Source organism: Aethina tumida, chromosome 3 (assembly GCF_024364675.1).
Source record: "Aethina tumida isolate Nest 87 chromosome 3, icAetTumi1.1, whole genome shotgun sequence".
NCBI classification, from domain to species: domain Eukaryota; kingdom Metazoa; phylum Arthropoda; class Insecta; order Coleoptera; family Nitidulidae; genus Aethina; species Aethina tumida.
The window spans coordinates 16,617,806-16,638,810 of NC_065437.1; the positions used below are offsets into that span (position 1 = coordinate 16,617,806).

Below are 21,005 nucleotides of genomic sequence, written 5' to 3' on the forward strand. Positions count from 1 at the left end.
TACACTTTCATCTACAGTAAAGAATTTTGGGCATTTATGATGTTGAGTAAGCGTTTCTCGCTTACAGAAATCTCTGGTATAATTCGGATTTGATGTAAATCATAAATTTCGATCTCAATTCTGTAAAAAAACGAATCGTATAATAGATTTTCATAGTAATATACTGAATAAATACCATATTTTACAAAATTTAATAATTAGTCAAGGTACTGTTTCAAAAATTTTGGGAAAATTTAACATGCAGATATATGTAAAAACATGTCCACGAAAAACAAATCCAGTTGTTGATGAACGCAACAGAATCCAAAAAAATTATCTGGTAGTCTCTATGTAAAGAGGCCTTTTGGAAGTAAACATGGTACCAAATAACCAACAGTTAATTAGTAGTATTGACTTAAATCCAATTGAACATCTATAGCAGCATCTGGAATTAAATAATCAGCAAAGAACATGATTGGGAAAGTGAAAATTTTCTTATGGAAATGTGTCGAAATGTTGTTGATTAGATGTTGAGAAGTTATTTATCAAAATAGTTATGCTATTCCAAAATTATTTTTATATATTCATTCGTGTATATGATATCATTCCGAACTTATGTCCATAACAACTTTTTTAGTTGAAAGTATTTTATTGAAAAATATTTTTTTTTCAAAAAGTTTAAAACTATAAATCTATATTTTCTAGCAAGATAAAACAAATTAAAAGAGAAATCAAAGATTACATTACGAATAAAATTTGTAATTATAAAATATTTTAAATAATTAAGATTACTTCGGTTTAGCTCAAAAGTCAAATTTTTTCTACCTTTCTCTGGACAAAAGATACAAAAGATGTCGAACATAAATATAGGTCTAATTTGTTGTATTAAAAATCTTGCTTGTTTTATTAAAATTATAATCAAACTATTGACGCATAATTAAATAAAAAATTAATTAATACTTACCTTGTTAATTAAGTGAATTATTTACTACATTACATTTTTTTTCTGTACTTTATAAATAGCTCTTCTTGTTCTTAAAATCAACACATAGACAAGGGTAATGTTTAGCTGGGTCGAGGATAAGTAAAGCGGTTCACACTACTGGATACCGTCGGAGATGTTTGTTTATGGGTCCGTGGTACAAATTATTGTGGCTGGTCCACAGGAATCATAGATGGGCCCACATGCTGGCATGATTTACATTGTGACCGTCCGCTATCCAACGTCGACGCCACTCGATAAGCTCATTTTACAATATAAAGACACCGTGTGCTTGTTAAAATTCTTTAAATACATAACAATGTTCATATATTTTGGTACTTACTTATTTTTTACTTATTAAGAATTACTATTATTAAGAACTTAAAATATGTCGATTTAGGTTAAGATACCGTCATACAAGTTTTCACAGAAACAAATGTCTTACTGACAAATCCAGTTCAAAAAACATTAGTATCAATGGGTTTTTATTGAAAATTTAAATAAAAATTTTGTTTTGCCCTTTTTGCACTAACAATCTCGTTCCACTGACTTAAAATTAAATACTTGAATAGGTTGACGCGGACATTTACAACAGTTTATATTTTTGATAAGACTTTTCAAATTGTGCTTCGGTATCAGCCGGATCCTTTGATAATCTGTAGGATTATTGAGCGTCACCCTCGCCCAATCTCCGACCCGCTCCTTAAACAAATTCCTGTGTCCACCCTCCCTGACCCTCATGAGCTTGACGGGCCCAATAAGGACGCGTTCCTGTCCGTGACACGTCTGAAAGATCGGTCGTTGTGCGCCACATTCGACATGCTGGAGATGTTGGTCTCCTTGCGAGTTCATCTGGCAAGGTTGCGCCTCCGAATCGGTAGATCCACGGCTCGACACGTTACTGCAGAATATTTCTTCCGTTGAGTCGTATTGTTGGGGCGATTCGACTGTCACGCGTTTCGACGACACCGAACACGACTTTTGTTTCGTCGGGCTGCCAATCTCGCCCGATTGATTTTGTGTGTAGCAATATTTTTCCACCTTTCTTGGCGGTTCGCTTGTGCAACAGGATTTCTCCACCGGTTGAGATGGCCATTCGACTGTGCAACACGATTTTTCTACTCCTTGTTTCGGCTGTTGGACCGGAGTTGTGCTGCTAGATTTTTCGTGGTCGCAATCTCCCGCCACTCGTTGACAAGTCGTCGCTTGATCGAGGTAGTGCACCCTTCTCTGTTGAAACTGGGTCTCCGATGAAGTGCTGCATAGTCGATCGTATGTGGGCACTTGAGGTCTGGGTTCGAATAGATTGAATTTTTGCGGTTTCGGTTCTTTCCGTTTCGACTGACTTTTGCATCTTTGCACTGTGTCGGTGCATTTTTTCTTTACGACTTTCTCCTCGGATTCCTCCGCTGGGCATTTAACTTTTCTAGGTTTCGGGGGAGGATCATTGTAAAAGTAATTTAAGTAATTAGGACACTCCGGAGTTTTATTAAAATTCATTATTTATCTGAAAAATGTAATAATTAAGTAAGTATACAAAGCCATAAATTTATTGGTGTACACTTCCTAACCAGTTATTTGTAGTAATTTATAAACATTCCCTTTTAATCATAATTAAAAATCTAGCCTAACATAAAATTATTATGCAAATGCTTAATATAAATATTTAATTAAAATTGTTCATTTGTACGGGGACGTTTTATTTGCATATAGGGCATAATGGTATGAATATACAAATGAAGACATAAAAATTAATATTTACAAACTAATTGCCACTGACAAATTGAATGGCGATTGAATATCATTTTTATTTATGGCGCCATAAAATATACTTATTAAGTACGTATAATCGCTTTTAATTAAACTACATAGTCGCCAAGTTTTTAATTTCGTTCGCGGCCTCCACTAAAGGAAATGCTGACATACAAAAGGCCATTCAAGATGTTAATCGCCCATAAACAAGAACTAGTCGATGAAGGAAGATTTTCAGACATTTTTGTTGAAGTGAAATTTATGCATCGGAGAACAGTTCTTGTTGTAACAAAAGCGTACAAGACGATGCGAGGTACCAACGAGTATATATAAAGAAATCATGTCTTGTTGCCGGATGAATTATGGCGAACATTAAACAGGGTCAATAAATCGCTGAATATTGATGAAAAGCTCGCCTTCCCGATACGATGCGGTCGGCAGAAGCCCCACAATAAACTTTACAGTTGTTGGCCGCGGTTCAATTATAAATGTGAGAACAGAATACTGCCTCCATATTTATTGCCTTGCTGAAACTGAGCTTGTTTACGCAGCGTGGTCCCGATATTCGACGGTAATTTTTTTTACGAAAGTAACTTTTTGTGCGTTTTTGGCAAGTTCAAAGGTTACGACGCACTCACCTGATCTTGGTGTGGTTGTTTTAATGTATTTTCTTCTAAATCACATGATTTTGTGTGACTTGATTGATGTTGACAGGACTTAGATGTCAAACCAGACGTTCAACTCGAAGATATAAATATTAATGGAGCTTGCTTGATAAATTTTGGTGATAAATTACATAAATCAAAAGCCGAATAAATTCATTTGATGAAGCATTTTCCCACAGCTCCTCACAGTTTATGTGAATGTTCATAGAAGGCGAAAAAAACAATAAAACACAGAAAGTATAAAATTACGAGCATGCTGAATAATTACATTGACATTTATAACTACACAGTTAAAAGTGTAATGAGTATAACGAGGCTGATTAAGGAACGCTGCCACTAAAAAAATTCCCAGTAATTATTGTAAAAAATATTGTTAATATAAGCAATTAAACGTACTTTCATTCCGATATGATATTAATTAATCTAAAGTAAACAAGATACTAGACGCGATAAAGAGGCCACAGCTTTTAAACTGAAAAGTAATTAAGACATTCGGTGTAACATAAAAAATTAACGGTCCGGGCGACACGACGTCCGTCATTACGCAGCTGCAATTTTCGTATGTCCCGGTCCCTGGGACCCGTGCATTAATTGGCGCGGATTCGTTTCGAAAAAGAAACAACCGAAAACTCGTCCAGTATCACTGTGTCACGTTCGCGTCCAAGTTCCTCCACAGCTGTCACGTGTGTCCGGATCTGCGTATCTTGATTACAACGATTACATCCGAATTCCAGTTTACAACCAATTAACATTTTATAAATTATTAAGTCGGATAACTAATTTAATGGCTGGTATTAGGCTGTGCGTCTATTAGAATACATGTGTCAAAAATAGGGAAATTACAGGCATCAGTTGACTGATAATTTATGGGTGTTTCAAGCTTAACGTCTGAGTTTTAACATCGAAATTGAGACTATTTTTATCTGCTATGTAAATTTAAGAACATCATTTCAGCTTAAATATAATGATTTTGGGAATATAATTAATATTAATATTATTTAATAAATAAAACAAATTTTACTATTCAAAAATATTTATTTAAGAATGTATTTAAAAGTAACAAATATCTTTTAAACAATATAAAATTAATTAAATTGTAAACATTTTTTTCATCCAATTTTGATTTGTTTCCATACTTTAGTGGTACAATACTCTTGGCAATAATAAATTAGTTCATTGGAGTATTTTGAGGCCAAATAGAAAAAAACTTAGGTGCTCAGACTTTTGCCACCACATTGATGTCAGCCATTCCTGAAATATCTACAAAAAAACAGGCATTTGGCAAATGTCAAAAAGTATAACTTTTTCCTTTATTTTTTTTATTTGTATCAGTAAAATTTTTCAGATACTTTTTTACATCCGATAAGTTATTTAATTCAAAAATATGTTTCCTTATAATTTCGAGATAATATCTGTAAGCTTTTTAGTTTAAGATGAAAATTATAATTAATTTTTTTCCTGTAAAATATAGGAAAACCAAAAATATCATTTATGACGTTTGTTATATTACTCATTTTTAAATAATTATTAATAATGGTTACGCACGTTAATAAATTTGTCAAATATCATTTGGCAGATTTAATGTAATCGTCTTTGAAAAATACAGTTTCATATATTTCATACACGCCTGTATCAAATATCACCGATAATATCAATCACAAATTATCTATTTTGGATTACTTTAATTTTTTTTTTCAAAATTTTAAAAAAATTATACAAATTTTAAGGAAATATATTTTTTAAGTAACGATTTTATTAGTTGTTATATCTTGACTCGAAATAATGTCATAAATTATATATTTTTGGATAGCGTCATTTTTTTTCTTGAACAGTTAAATTTATTTCACATATTATCTAGGAATTTTAAGGAAATATCTTTTGTATGTATCTTATAAAACAATTTTATGACATAAATCTCAATAGGAAATAATTTTATATATTACAAGTTATCTATTTTTGGATTGCTTTTTTTTTCAACGGTTAATATTTCATACACAACTGTACACATATATCACAAATTATCTATTTTTGGATTACTTTATTTTCTTTTCCAAAATTTTAAAAAATATTGTACAAATTATCTAAGAATGTTATGAAGATATATTTTTTAAGTAACGATTTTATTAGTTGTTATATCTTGATTCGAAATAATTTTGTCATAAATTATATATTTTTGGAAAGCTTAATTTTTTTCTTGAATAGTTAAATTTCCTTAATATATTATCTAGGAATTTTAAAGAGATACCTTTTTTGAAGCTGTATTTTATAAAACAATTTTATCATTTGTAAATCTCAATAGGAAATAATTTTATATATTACAAATCAGTTTGGATTGTTATTTTTTCAACGGTTAATATTTCATGCTCGACTGTATCAAATATCAACGATAATATTAATAAATAAATATATTACAAGTTATCTATTTTTGGATTACTTTAATTTTTTTTCAACATTTTGAAAAAATGTACAAATTATCTAAGAATTTTAAGGAGGTATGTATATTATTTAACTAAAGATTTTATTACTTGTTATATGTTGATTGGAGATAATTTTGTATATCACAAATTATATATTTTTGGAGAGCTTTATTTTTTTTCTCAACCGTTAAAAATTTTTTCACATATTATGAAGGAATTTTAAGGAGTTATCTTTTTTGAAGTATGTATCTTATATAAACGACTTTATCACTTGTTGAAGATAATTTTATATATAATAAATTATCTATTTTTGGATTGCTTTATTTTATGTTTCAGCGGTTCAATAGGTAATAATTTTATATATCACAAATTATTATTAATAATTATTTTATTTTTTTTTCAATACTTAAAAAAAAATTATACATATTATCTAAGTATTTTACGGAGATATATTTTTTTTTAACTAACGATTCTATTGATTGTTATACCTTGATTGGAGATAATATTATATGGTATATCACAGATTATATATTTTTGGATAGCTTTATTTTATTTCAACAGTTAAAAGACTTGCCTTTTGTTATATTTAACTTATCTTTTACTATTAATTTTATTAGTTGTTATATCTCAGTAAAAAATAATTTTATAATTCAAAAATTATATATTTTTGTACAGCTATATTTGTTTTTTTTCAATAGTTAAAAAACTTATATATGTTATCTATGAATATATTTTTTCTATATATAGTAATTTATACTACATAAAAAGATTCTCGCTCAAAAAATTAAAATCATGTAAATACTTACACTTTTTCTTAATTTGTCAAAAGAAATGGAATTTGAGATTTCAAAACCGTCCAGAGATATTACAAAGAGACTTGCTGAAATCGACGATGTGAAAAAATTAGATTTGTATTTACAAATAGTAAATATCCTTAATGAAATATTCATTGCTGTCTTCAGTTAAATTGAAAGTTTCCTATTTAAATATTGACACAATAAAATAATTTTAAAATCAATACTAATTCAAAACAGTTAAATAATAAACAATTGAACATTTGTACATCAATTTGAGTAAACATCTCCGCTCAAACACCCGGTGCATAATTCACGCGACTGTTGTAAAAGGCAGATACAAAATATGTTTACTGAAACGTCTTACATCATGTTCTTTGATAATTTAATGATGTTTGAACAGGTCTCGTGTTTCTTCTACAACTTCTTGAATGTTTCAGGCTTGTAAATATGTTGCGCTGTGTTTTTACCTGAAATAAATATTCACCCCTTTAGTATTTATGTCTATGCTTATCATATTGGATTTTTTAAAGGTGTGTCGTTACGTTTCTGCAATGGTTGTTTTTCTGCGGATTACATTTCGTTTTGCGTTTTTAAAAAGGGAAATTACCCAGTGCTGATAATTAAAATAATTAGAATAAAATGGAAAATTATAGTAAAGGCCAACGCACGTTTATAAAATCCTCATATTTACTGCCCTACATAAAATGTAAAATGTGCGCATAAATATACCCTTATCGCCGTAATTTTTTCAAGATTATTTAAATACTAAACACATTTATCGACCCGAAAATGTAAAAACCATAATTTTATAAGTTTTCTTATAACTGTCAGTGCGAAACGCCGCGAATAATTTATGAATATTGTGATAAGGTCGGGAGAAATTGCGTCGGTTACATAGCACGAACGATCATTAATACAATGGGGGTAGCATTCTAAGGTGTTAATTAATATAATTAAATTAACTCGCGTTTATTAGCCAAGCCCGAATTTTAATTAATCATTCGAAACAATTAGAAAGCAACCCTTTAATATGGTCAAGATTCGCACGAAATGTTTCACTCTAATTAATATTTATAGTTTAAAAAATGAAATAAAAGTTGAATATTAAAATGATATTTCTGTGTAGGTTTTTTTTCAGAACACGTGTCAATATTGAAATGTGTTTAGTGTTGCATGCCAAACTAAAATATTGCGTCCAATAGAATCAAGTTGACTTTTCGATAAAATCAGTTACAATTAAAAATATATTTTAAAAGCATTTTAATATATAAACATCACGAATGCAAACATTTAAATTTTTATAATAGTACTATAATAAATAATCAAGTCAATTTCGTAGCTTATGTAGCAATTTTGGATTTATTAGATATTGCTAAGAGGTTACAAAATTAATTGTGAATGGAAACCAATTAGTGATTGGAGTTGGTCCAGACTTTAGTCGCCATGACGACACACGTAAATTGGTTCTGAATACTGAGTCCGCTCTGCTCTAATGGTACGTTACGTCAAAATGTCAAATGCAACATGTCGGTGGGTCGTTGAAGCCCGAAGAAAAAGGCCGACTTTAATTTCTACCACGGCCATCGATTATAGGCATTTGCCGTGGAGAATCTGTACAAAGGAATTACCGGCAATTTTGTGGACCTCCAATAATAATAATAATGTTGACTGGGGATTGGCGGCGTTTCGGTTTTCGTTTCGAGGGAAGAAAAAACAAATCAATAATTATTTCATTAAGTTGTTCTCCAAACTCAATTAAGAGATATTTATGTAATAGTTTTTCTTCAAATTGACCAATGTATAATTTGTTTTGTTGTCAGTTGCAATCTTCAAATATAAAAAATTATAAAAGTAATTTCTTCAGACAATGTAAGATCTGAAATTTCTTTCACTTTTCATTATTTCATTAAGATTTTCTCTAAACTCAATTAGAAAATGGTTATAATATAGTTTTTCTTCAAATGTTCCATCTATTTCAGTCAGTTTGAATTTACAACTAGAAGAAATATCAAAAAATTATTTTTTTTTTCAAGCAATTTAAAATTTGAAAATTATTTGATATCAGAGAATTTGTTTCAAAGGAAAAAACAAATCAGTAATTATTTCATTAAGTTGTTCTTTTCCTTCAAATTGACCAATCTATGATTTATTTTGTTGTCAGTTTGAACTTTCAAATAAAAAAATATGTATGTAAGACCTAAAATTTCTGTTACTAGCAAAGACGCAGAATTCGTTTCGAGAGAAAAATCTAATAAGTAATTATTTTATTAAGATTTTTTTCAAATTGACCAATCTATGATTTCTTTTATTGTCAGTTTCAATCTTCAAATAAAAAAATATAGAAAAGTAATTTCTTCAGACAATGTAAGACCTGAAATTTATTTTATTAGCAGAGACGCAGACTTAATTTCAAAAGTCATTATTTCATTAAATTTTTTTCTAAACTCAATTAGAAAATGGTTATAATATAGTTTTTCCTAAAAATCAAAAACATATGTTTTCAGAGAATATTTGAAAATTATTTGATATCAGAGACGCAGAATTCGTTACAAAGAAAAAAATAAGTCAGTAATTATTTCATTAAGTTGTTCTCCAAACTCAATAAACAGATGATTATGTAATAGTTTTTCTTCAAATTGACCAATCTATTTTATTGTCAGTTTCAATTTTCAAATAAAAAATTTAGAAAAGTAATTTTTTTAGAGAATGTAAGACCTGAAATTTCTTTTACTAGCGGAGACGCACAATTAATTTCGAGAGGAAAAACTATTCAGTCATTATTTCATTAAAAATTTTTCTAAACTCAATTAGAAAATGGTTATGATATAGTTTTTCTTCAATTGGACAAAGTATTTCTTTTGTTGTCAGTTTGAATCTACGAATAGATGTAATATCGAAAATATATATTTACAATTTAAAATTTAACAATGAATTGATATTAGAGTCGCAGAATTCATTATAAAGGAAAAAAACAAATGAGTAATTATTTCATTAAGTTGTTCTCCAAAATCAATTAAGAGATGGATATGTAACAGTTTTGCTTCAAATTGACCACTGTATCATTTCTTTTGTTGTCAGTTTCAATCTTCGAATAAAAAAAATATAGAAAAGTAATTTCTTCAATCCTGAAATTTCTTTTATTAGCAGAGACGCAGAATTTCATAAAGTTGATACCTTAACTGAATTAGGAGATGGTTATATCTGTTAGTTATTTTTCAACAGAACAAATATAAGAAATCTGACATTTTATTTGCTTCCAGAGACGCTGATTTAAGATTGAAAGGATTTCAAAGTCGTGAAAATTTTCCACCATTAATTTCCACATGTCACAATAACTAACAAACACACGTTTATCGCCATACAATAAAATTGTTACCGGCAACATATAATCATTAATTACACATGCTCCTTTTATTGCCATTGAGAATCCATTCAGACAAACAGAACAATTACCCAGATATTGCTATTAAATTTAATTAAATTATGTTTATGATAAATATGCCTGTTCTGCAATGATTTTATTAGCCATTGAAAGTGGTCGTATCACGCAAATTGGCTCATTAGGACTTTAATGCTATTTTCAATTTATATTATTGGCTAAACGATTAGCTTAGTAGGTTTATTTATGATGTTACTTGGTAAATTTAAATTAACGAGTGTACTTTCTGTTTTATGTCTTAAACACATTTTATTGTTTTGATATTTCATAATTTTACTAAAAGAAAGCATGTAACAAGTAAATACAATTTTCAATTTATCTTATCATCGTTTGCATTTATGGTGTTATTCGATAAATTGTTATAATGCCAATAAATACTGTTTTTTGTCCTATTATTTTATAAAATCAATGAATTAATGTTGGAAGTTCAGATACCGACTTTAAAATATCTTCGAGGGTCTGTTGCAGATTTTACCTGTGTAAAACAAATTATAAACCCAGTATTGAAAACACGGATTGAGGAAAGCTTTTGAAGAAAAAAGGGGTGGACAAGTATATGGTTACTCTCTTTGTTGTTTGGTTAAAGTTAATCTTATTAAAGTCACATAAAAGCCGCAGTAAATTGTATTTAACCATGTTAAACAATTAAAATTTATAAATACATATTTTTAATTGTGTGGAATTTTTAAAATTCTATTTATAATTCGGCTCGATAAAATCTTTGATGAAATGGAGGTTGGAATTCCGACATTTTTATGTTAATTACAATCGGATTATAAATATGAATAAATCACAACTCATGTGTGGAAACTAGATTAATGTGAAAAAGGGGGGAACCAAACTGCTCCTTAGAGACTTGAAAATATAATAAAATTATATATTTAAATAAAGTACTCGAATAGAATTTTGAAAATTTTTTTACTTAATTTTGAAAGAATAATTAATATTTTAATTTTTATCTGTTTATTTATCTTTGTTACTACTTCAGTAGCTATTTATAAAAATAGCTGCAAATAATATCATGTCTGATAAACAAAAGAGGTTAAAAATCGTTTACTTAATAAAGCTAAAAAAATATTAAATTTAAATTCCAGATAACCGAATTTATAAGAATCTACAATGCTTTACAATAAGTAGGTACTTCAAAATGCCCTTGGGGAGTTTAATCTCTTAATTTCAACGATATTTTGCAAACAAAGGGTTAATATAAATATATAACAATTAATTTAACATAATTGTGTAGGATTAACTTAACCGATATCATTTAACTGAAATATGCGTCGAAAATTATCGTTTATAAGACGTAATGTTGTTGTTGCGTGTTGCAAAATACATTCTAAATACAACAAATATATAGAATAAATGTCCGTTAAATACCTACTTTAATGAAAATGTTTTGTCTATTGTATAATTTATATATTTGTCATATTAAATAAATTACTTTAATTGTGTTTTTAATAATTGGAACCTATTAGCTTGTTAATTTTTTTAAAATTATGTATCATCTATATGATATTTTTTCACAATTTTTAATATAAAAATTTTGTTTTTAAATAAATTTAAAAAAAAAATATTTTTACTTAACTGAAATAAGAATTTTAGGCTGTAATTAGAACCTACCTGGACCTATTAAATATGCTATATACTTACAGTTAAAACATTTTATTAATTTTATTAGTATATTTTTTACAGAAAACTTAAAGTAACATTGTACAACATAGTGAAATAAAAATTTTTACCAATTTTTTATGATAATCTACTTTTTCCAAAGCATTTTGGAATACATTTTAGTGTGTTTCAAAATAAAATTTTATAAAATATTTTTTACAGAAAATTTGAAGTGTTTCTAAATAAAATTACATAAAACATATGATGAAATAAAACTTCTTTAGCCGCTTTGGGCACTTTTTGGTAGATGAAAATGGGTTCGAAATGGATGAAATTTAAGTAAATACAAATATTATAAATAATGTGAACGTATATTAATTGTTATTTCAATATAATTGTATTTATATTTTGTCATGATCTTGTACAACCCGTAATATATTAGAATAATAAAAAACAATATAAACATCCATATAATTGTTGCTCGGAGTGTCAATAGATATGAAAACGAGATTGATGTTGACAATTTTAATTCAAACAAACATTATGAAATTTCAAATTTTAAAAGCTTTATAACAGCCAGTTTTTAATTTTTTTACAGATGACTTGAAATAAAATTGTACAATATTGTGAAAAAAATTTATGGTAAGTAGAATCTTTTTCGAAATATTTTTTATTACATTTAAGTCCCTTTCTAATTAAAATTTTATAAAATATTTTTTTTATAGAAGTGAAATTATACAACACAGTGAAATAAAAATTTTTGAGAAGTGACAACTATTAATAGTTGTAGGTTAATTTTTCTACTACAACTACAACTGACTAAATAATATTTTATATATTTTTTTTGTATAATATAGTGAAATAACTTTTTTTGATAAGTGGAACCTTTTTCAAAATATTCTTTAATACATTTAAGTCTGTTTCTAAATAAAATTATTTAAAATATATGTTTTGTTTTAATCTGTTCTGTTTTTTTTTTGCAATTGAATTGAAAAGTTGTATAGAAATCTCCACACTAAATTGAATAATTGCACTATTATTATTTTAATATCGATTTATTGGTATAGCAATAAATAAGTTTTCATTTGAAATATAAATTTTGTCATTTTTAAGTCAATCATTAAACTATTAAAGCAATGAATTGTGTGCACTAAATTATCCAGAAGCACGTCAATACTTTTAAGTGATGTATACAAGCGAAAATTCGCTTTTAACCTATTACATCGGATAGTTTCTCAGGCTCATTATTAACAAAACCCAATTATTGTAATTGCCGCTTATAAATTTATCAATTTGCCGGCACAACCCCGTGCGCCACCATTAACTACAGAAAATTAATGCCGCCAGCAGCGAGACACAAACAAACAAACACCGCACTTTTTCCATTCGCATTTATAAAAAGTGCCGGATGTGGAAAGCGGCTACCTTTTTTTTGTTTAATGCATTTAATTGGTCACTCAAGGTACTACACAAATTGCTAGAGACCGGAGTCACTTCAAAATGGCCTCCTGTAATTTTCAGCGTAATAAGAATAATTTTCAAATATGGTAGAGCTATTATTATGTTAGACTGTTTCATGATTGGCGGCCACCGGTACAATGCGAGTGGCTCCTCCCGCCGCGTGACGTCACGTCGAAGAGGTCTTGCACCCCTGTTCGTTGTGCGGGGTAAACTGTGCCGCTGCCGCCGTTTGTGCTGTGGCATTTATTGTTCGCCGACGGATGTTGAAGTGCTCACTGTTTGCGACTATCAGTCACTGTAATGCACACACAATTTTTTTTTTTATTTATAATATACAATGATGATTTTCTACACCCCTTTAAAAAAAATAGTTTCGTAAATGTTGTGTTTATTAAAGGTAGTTTTGGCTAGAGTTATGATATAACTAATATAAAATGGAGTCTATTGAATCTCACAGATTACATTAATTATTATTCTTAAAAATTATTTTTACTTATGGTACATTTTACTTCATAGAATTTTAATTTATATTAAATAATATAAAAATACCAAATTAACCTATTTACAATATTCATTTAACTGATTAATGAATTATCATTAAATATCAGAAAACCATGTTTCATTAAACAAGATTATAATTTAATTTTTAAATTTTTTATTATTTTTATAATATTTTTTAAATTGTTTTAGATCTAGATTTTTATTAATTTACAATATAATTTTATAAATTTAAATAAACTAAACTAGTCAAACTAAAAAAGAAAATAAATATATTTTTAATAAGAAAAAAATTTCTTTTTTATTTTTTGTTTGATTTTCAACTTTGATTTTTTTAACTTACTTATTTAGTTCATTATTATTTTTTAATTTTACTTATTTAAATTAAAATATTTTAATTTTTTTTTTAATTTTCTTTATTTTAAACTCACTAAATATGTTAAAATAGTCACTAAGTATTTGAAAACTGTATAATTTGTTGTTGAATACTATTATTTAAATATTATCATTAAATAATATTTATTTTTATATTTTCAATATAGTTAATGATTATTTTTAATTTTACTTATTTAAATTAAAATGTTTTAAAATATATACAGAATTTTAATTATTTTAAATTTTATACTAAAGTTGTCTCTATAATTTAAAAATTATAAAATTTGTACTGTAAATCATTAAATAATATTTAGAAAATTCTGTTACATTAAACAAGTTTTATTAAATCGTTTTAGAACTAATTATAATCTAATTAAAAAAGAAAATAAAAATATTTTTTTAATAATAAAAATAAATTATTTTTATTGATTGATTTTTAACTACTTTTATTTTACTAATTATTTTTTAATTTTACTTATTTAAATTAAAATATTTTCAAATTGTTTCAGAATTTTAATAATATTTAACTTTAAAATAAAATAGTCACCAATATCTGAAAGGTACAAAATTTGTGTTGAATTTTATTGTTTAAATAATAAAATATTATAATTTTATATAATTAAATAAAGACACTATAATCAAAATAAAACCAAAATTCAAAATATAATTGAAAAATTAAAAAAAAGTAAACCCATCAGTTCACTGTTCATTTATTAAATGGAATCGAATAACAATTTTAAGTAATAATTCTACAACATTATTTTTATAACAGGTGATTAAAACTTTTAAAACAATGTAGAAATATTTTGAAAGTTCGTTTTAATGTGTAAGAAGTTAAAATAAAACTTTCTTAAAAACAGTGGTAAATTTAAATTATTTTTAAATTTAAAAACTTTTTTATTTAAAATTAAACTAATTTTTTTTAAACATCACAAAACTAAAATATTCATGAACAATGTATTAATCAAGGACAAAACTGAAGTAAACTAATATTGTTATATAAAATTTAAAACATTTAAAAAAATAGTCCAACAAGAAATATTTTTAATTATATTATATTTTTACATATTTTTTAGGTAAAAATTAGTTGAGAATAATTTTTAAATACAACTTCAATTCCAAACGCTCAATTAATTAATTAAATTATTTAATAATTTAGATAAAATATTTTAGTAAGTATTGTTTGATTTCTAACATTTTTTATATTACTAATTATTTTTAATTTTACTTATTTAAATTAAAATATTTTAAAATTGTTTCAGAATTTTAATAACTTTTAACTTTAAAATAAAATAGTCACCAATATTTGAAAGGTACAAAGTTTGTGTTGAATTTTATTGTTTAAATAATAAAATATTATAATTTAATATAATTAAATAAAGACACTATAATCAAAATAAAGCCAAAATTCAAAACATAATTGAAAAATTTATAAATATCAGTGAAAAATTAATAAAAGTAAACCTATCAGTTACTTCACTGTTCATTTACTAAACGATATCGAAAAATAATTTTAAGTAATAAATCCACAACATTATTTTAATAACACGTGATTAAAACTGCTAAAACAATGTAGAAATATTTTTTAAAGTTTGTTTTAATGTGTAAGAAATTAAAATAAAAATTTCTTAAAAATAGTGATAAATTTAAATGATTTTTAAAATTAAAAACTTTTTTAATTAATTTAATTAACTTCACAAAACTAAAATATTCATGAACAATGTATTAATCAAGGGCAAAACTCAAGTAAACCTATATTGTTATATAAAATTTAAAAAATTAAAAAAAAAAAAATTAGTCCAACAATAAATATTTTTAATTATATTATATTTTTTCATATTTTTTAGGTAAAAATTAATTGAGAATAATTTTTAAAAACCACTTCAATTCCAAACGCTTAATTATTTAATTCATTTATTTAATAATTTAGATAATATATTTTAGTAACTGAAAACACTGGATAAATATCATGTAGACAACGAGAATTTTGAACTGCTGTCAGCAATAATAAAATCAATAACAAAAAAAGGTAAAAATTCACTTAATAAATTATGGATTATGTCGGGGTGTGTGTGTGTGGGGATTGGATGTCTGTCGTAGGGACCTACGTACTGCACAATAAATAACGAAAAAGGAGGAACGGAATGAATTGCGATCGAACGAGTAGACCTCGCCCTATATCATCCGAATTGGCAATAATCATTAATTCCGAGCATATGCGGACAAAATCCATGCTGTGTCAAAAGTATTGGTCTGAACGTCGTGTGACGTAATTTAAATTTCCAATTTAATATCATAAATATCTGTTTAATATGTTGATTTTCCATCTGCCGACAAATTCCCAGTGTGTAGAACATATTTAAACTCGTTTAGATGTAAATCAGTTGTTTTCCCTATGTAACCGACTTTATTTTCCCCGTGCCAACTTTTGCCGATACGGAGGAGTGTAGGCAACTTTCAGCAACAAACACACGCAATATACGCTGTTGCATTTACATAAATAATGCCCAAAGATAATTTTATAATGACTTTATACCATTCAGTTTATATTTTATTGCTCCATTGTGGCTTCGCAATCACTTACACATAATTATTTTGGATTAATATCTTAGGAAATAGGTAATAAAGTTAAACGGGGCATTCACGTTAATTATTCAATTTTTATTATATAATAAGATGAGAGTCAACGTTTCTATAGTTTACGACAGCTTATCTGGCGTCACATTTTCATAAATGTTTTGCAACTACAAATTTGAGTGTTTCGAAATCATTTTTCCCTTCTCTTTTTTGTTAACAACAAACATCCAAAGGATTTAGTATTAAAAGTTTTATATAAATTTTTACTGATTTATTCGTTTTACCAATTTGGAAAGTTTATTCCTTAAATTTATTTTGAAATTTAAAGTTATTAATATATATTTAAAGTTATCAATATATTTATATTATTGGGGTATTGAAAACGGAACTTCCCGAGAGTGTTTTAATTTTTTAAAACAAAATTTTAGTTGGAGGTTTTATGATATAAAATTTTTATTGTTTATTCTAACAATAAATTGTTTTTAAACATGTATTTCTTAACATTTTTCTATTTTTACATAAAGCTTGTCAAGAGAATTCTTGCTTTTCTTGCCTTGATTTTCTCAAATGGTTAAATAAAATGTAAAACATTTATATATTTTTCACAATGTTTCATATCTCTCTTTTTTATTGTATTAGATATATTTTTACATTAGGTCAATATAATATTTAATAGAGATTAATTAAAATAAAAACAATTAATTGTCTTAATCATATGATTGTCCACAATTTAATCAATTTGACATTTTGTGTAACATCCACAAAATGTCAAATTAATAAAATTTAATATATATTTTATAATTAAGAGCTATAAGCTATATCAAAAGTTTTAAGAAAATTTGGTAGTTAATATTAATTAATATTAAAAAAACATTATGTCCAATTTGAGTAGGAATAAAAAGATTTTAAAGAAGAAATAGTAGAATTGAAATGCACACAATCTGCTTATATATGAGAAAAGAAAAGTTGCCAGTAAATTTTATGCACAAACTTTCTGTGTAACTTAAAAAAAATTAAAATTTAGAACTTTTAGTATTAAAATTTGAACTTTCATAATGTTTGAATTAAAATTATCAACATCAATCTAGTTTTCACATCTATTGACACTCCGAGCAACAATTATATGCATGTTTTTTATTTTTCAAATATATTACGGACTGTACAAAATAACAAAAAATAAAATTATATTATTTATGGATATTATTTGTATTTACTTAAATTTCAATGTATATGATTTTTAACATTATTTTAATTGTTTACATCATTGTCATCATTAATTTCCACAATACTTAGATTTTTTGTACTAAAAAAGATACAATAGACTTGTGGTAACTAAGAAATGAAAGTGTTTGATTCAAATTTATCTAAGTATCGTGTAAAAACGGCATCGATTGTCGTTTTATATTTTGTAGTACTGAGTTTTCGATCATTGAATATGGCCATTCAAATAATAAAAAAGATAAGAATAAATATAATGACTTTAATAAATTTAATAACTTTTGACTTGATCGATTAATCAAACTTAATCATTCAATTAATTACATCCTGAATGTTAAAGGAAAATAATCAATAATTTCTTAATATTTTAACTTTCTGTCACTATTTAAATATTCTATATAATAATAATATTTATTGTTGAATTATTGTTTCTGTATTAATTAAATCAATGTATTAAGTTAAGTTTTTAAATAAAAATATTTACTTTAATTTTTATGTTTAATAATTTTAGTTTAATATTTGTGTTTTTTCTTAAATTTTTGTTTTAATGAAACGTTATTTCCTTCTCAAGATTTAAAATATTTACCAAGCTTAAATATTAATATTATTAAATGTAACTGTACATTTAGAAAAATAATAAAAATTAACACGAATATTTATGTAACAAAAATTCCGATAATAATCGATCGTTTATCAATAATTTAAATTCTTGGCTACATGATGGATGAACTTAATTTAAATATGATGGACGAGTGATATGCAGGTGTATAATAAATTTTTAAACGTTTACCTTGTCGTATTAAAAATTGTGTGTGTAACGATTTTTTTTACACAGCTATTTGATTTTATTCAGTTTGCAGAAAGTTAATTAACTCATAAATTAACTTGAACCGACTTTCTGATTATTAATATTGATAAGAAATTACTGATTATGAACCACAATAGACATACACATGTTTTGTTAAAATTTATTTCATAATTTTTACATAATTTTAATTTACATTTATAAACAGAAAATAGTTATTAAAAAATTGGTAATTTTAATTTGTTTGTTACCTAACCATTTTTTTTAAACTTACCTTTACTGAAGTTTTAACTTTCTTAATTAAAAATAGTTAAAATAAATTTATTTAATTATCATTATATTATAATAATTAGAAAATCTTGTTCAGGTTTATTTAAAATTATAGAAATTTTGATAAACTATTTACTAACCTTACTTTTTATTCCGTCCCGTCAATCAGATTATAGTGTAATAATTAGAAATATTGAAAAATAAACTATTATTTTTCTTATCCATAAAAACTGAATAATAAGAACCAAAATTGGTATCTAAATTTTCTCATTAATTTGGTATTTTAGTACTCATCAAATTTACCTTTATTAGAAAAACAGCAAGTTGAATTCCACACACAACAAAAATCACAATCTCGGATGTATTAATGAACCCATCAGCACATAACATTATGTCATCCCAATCATAAATAACGAATGCTCTTGATCAGTTCACATGGACGAGGATTTATGAGCATTCCATCGTCATTTCAGCACCGTGGAGTCTTCCAGATCGGAGCCGGACCCAACAAACCACTTCACATGTAACTGGCCATGGTGGAAGTCAACTTCCAGCAGATATGCATTCGCGGGGCCCCCAAATGTGCCGTGATGGTCCTAAAGCATCCTGCACGCCTTGTTGCGTGCTGCACGGAGGAATGTGTCTCCTCTTGCAAACTGTTGCACCCGAACACGCATACATATTATGCGTCCAGGACTGTTGTTTATCGGACTAATCGGTTGTCATTTCAAAGGATGTGGACAGTTTTAATCCGTCCAAATCGGCCTTATCAATGGACGCACGTGAATTTTGCATAATTTTAGTTATTACTTGTCTCCCGTTTGGTTGATGGTTTTTGCCTGCCCGAAATTTTCCCAGACGATCCGATCTAACTACGTTAGGCTTTGTTTAAGCAAATTCGCGTGTCTGAGATTGATATAGATAACGTGTAGTTTCCTGCTCAGGATTAATCCTTTTTTAGTACAATTAAGACACTATACAGTGATAATTACCATTATCAATAATGGTATTTAATATTAATTTAATATGTAATTTAAAGAATCTAGATAATTTATAGAATTTAAATTTTAATTAATTAAGAATTCCAATAATTGGAGTATCCAAGAGAATATAAATAATTTGGAGAATGTAAAATTTTTTAAAGGTGTAATGTATCTAAAGATACTAAATATTACTTACGGTAGGTTATGGATTTCAACACAACCAAATATTACAAACTTCAAATAATCATATCGATACCAAAAATCTAATTAACAAATACCAAAATATTAAAAACTATCTAAAAATTTTGAAATATGTAGACAATAAAAAAAATAAAAATTATAAGAATAAAAATTTTAATTTTAAATTAGATTAAAGGAATGATTATCCAAAAAATGTTTAAGAACTAAAAAATTTAATAAATCTGAAAAATTAAAAGAACTGAGAGTTATCTAAATATAGAATTTTAAAGTATCTTAGAAAAGTTTTAAAGGTTCTAAATATACATAAGAAAATATTAGAAAATTTCTAATCTATAAAAATAAAAGAAAACAAAATAAAAATTTAATAAATCATAAATTGATGAATGAAAAATATATACAAAATATAAAAATAAGAGTTTTTTAAATATGTTTTTTGTCAGAATATCAAAAATCTGTAATTGCATAGTTAATTAGGCCTTGGCCTCTTTATAAAATGTAAAAATGTCACGAATTTTGATGCAAATCGAGAAGAAAATGTAAATTGCATACATATTATACGTATTACCATCTAAAAAACCTTAAATTGCAGCACTTAAAAATGCATAATAAACCGATTATTTTACTAATCCTTAATATTAAGCATAAAGATATTTGTTTATGTATGAGCTGTGTTTTAGAGTTTCTTAACAACTGAGGTAAATTAATTTTAATTAACCATTTTCTCTTTGGTATACTATTAAACTAATTAATATACCCAGATAACAAGCTCATTTACAGTTCCTGGAATAACTACACACAGCTGACAAAAAAATAATTGATCCAATTATGTCATTTGCTTATGTGTTTAGTATGTTATAGGAATATTTATAAATGTAACATTTTTTTACATTTACATGTTTATAGAAAAAACTTTTAAGGAAATGATTAATTAAATACAAATTAATATATTTTTTTCTCGATTCCCCGGCCTAGTTATTA

General features: G+C 26.1%; 1 protein-coding gene and 1 long non-coding RNA gene across 2 annotated transcripts; both read right to left on the bottom strand.

The window, feature by feature from the left end:
• Positions 1-1,429: 1,429 nt before the first annotated feature.
• On the bottom strand, positions 1,430-3,462 carry LOC109596318 (uncharacterized). Its single transcript, XM_020011833.2, has 2 exons — positions 3,352-3,462; positions 1,430-2,468 (listed from the first exon to the last, which is right to left on the bottom strand). The coding sequence occupies exon 2, from the start codon at positions 2,459-2,461 to the stop codon at positions 1,490-1,492; it is 972 nt and encodes a 323-aa protein (XP_019867392.1). The 5' UTR covers positions 2,462-2,468; positions 3,352-3,462; the 3' UTR covers positions 1,430-1,489.
• Positions 3,463-4,399: 937 nt separating this feature from the next.
• On the bottom strand, positions 4,400-19,375 carry LOC109596317 (uncharacterized). Its single transcript, XR_002191359.2, has 3 exons — positions 19,147-19,375; positions 6,957-7,059; positions 4,400-4,638 (listed from the first exon to the last, which is right to left on the bottom strand). It is a non-coding gene; the product is annotated as an uncharacterized LOC109596317 (long non-coding RNA).
• Positions 19,376-21,005: the final 1,630 nt, after the last annotated feature.

What these genes read in the sequence shown, in the direction of transcription:
- LOC109596318 (XM_020011833.2), bottom strand. Translation starts at nt 2,461, where the DNA reads ATGAATTTTAATAAAACTCCGGAGTGTCCTAATTACTTAAATTACTTT.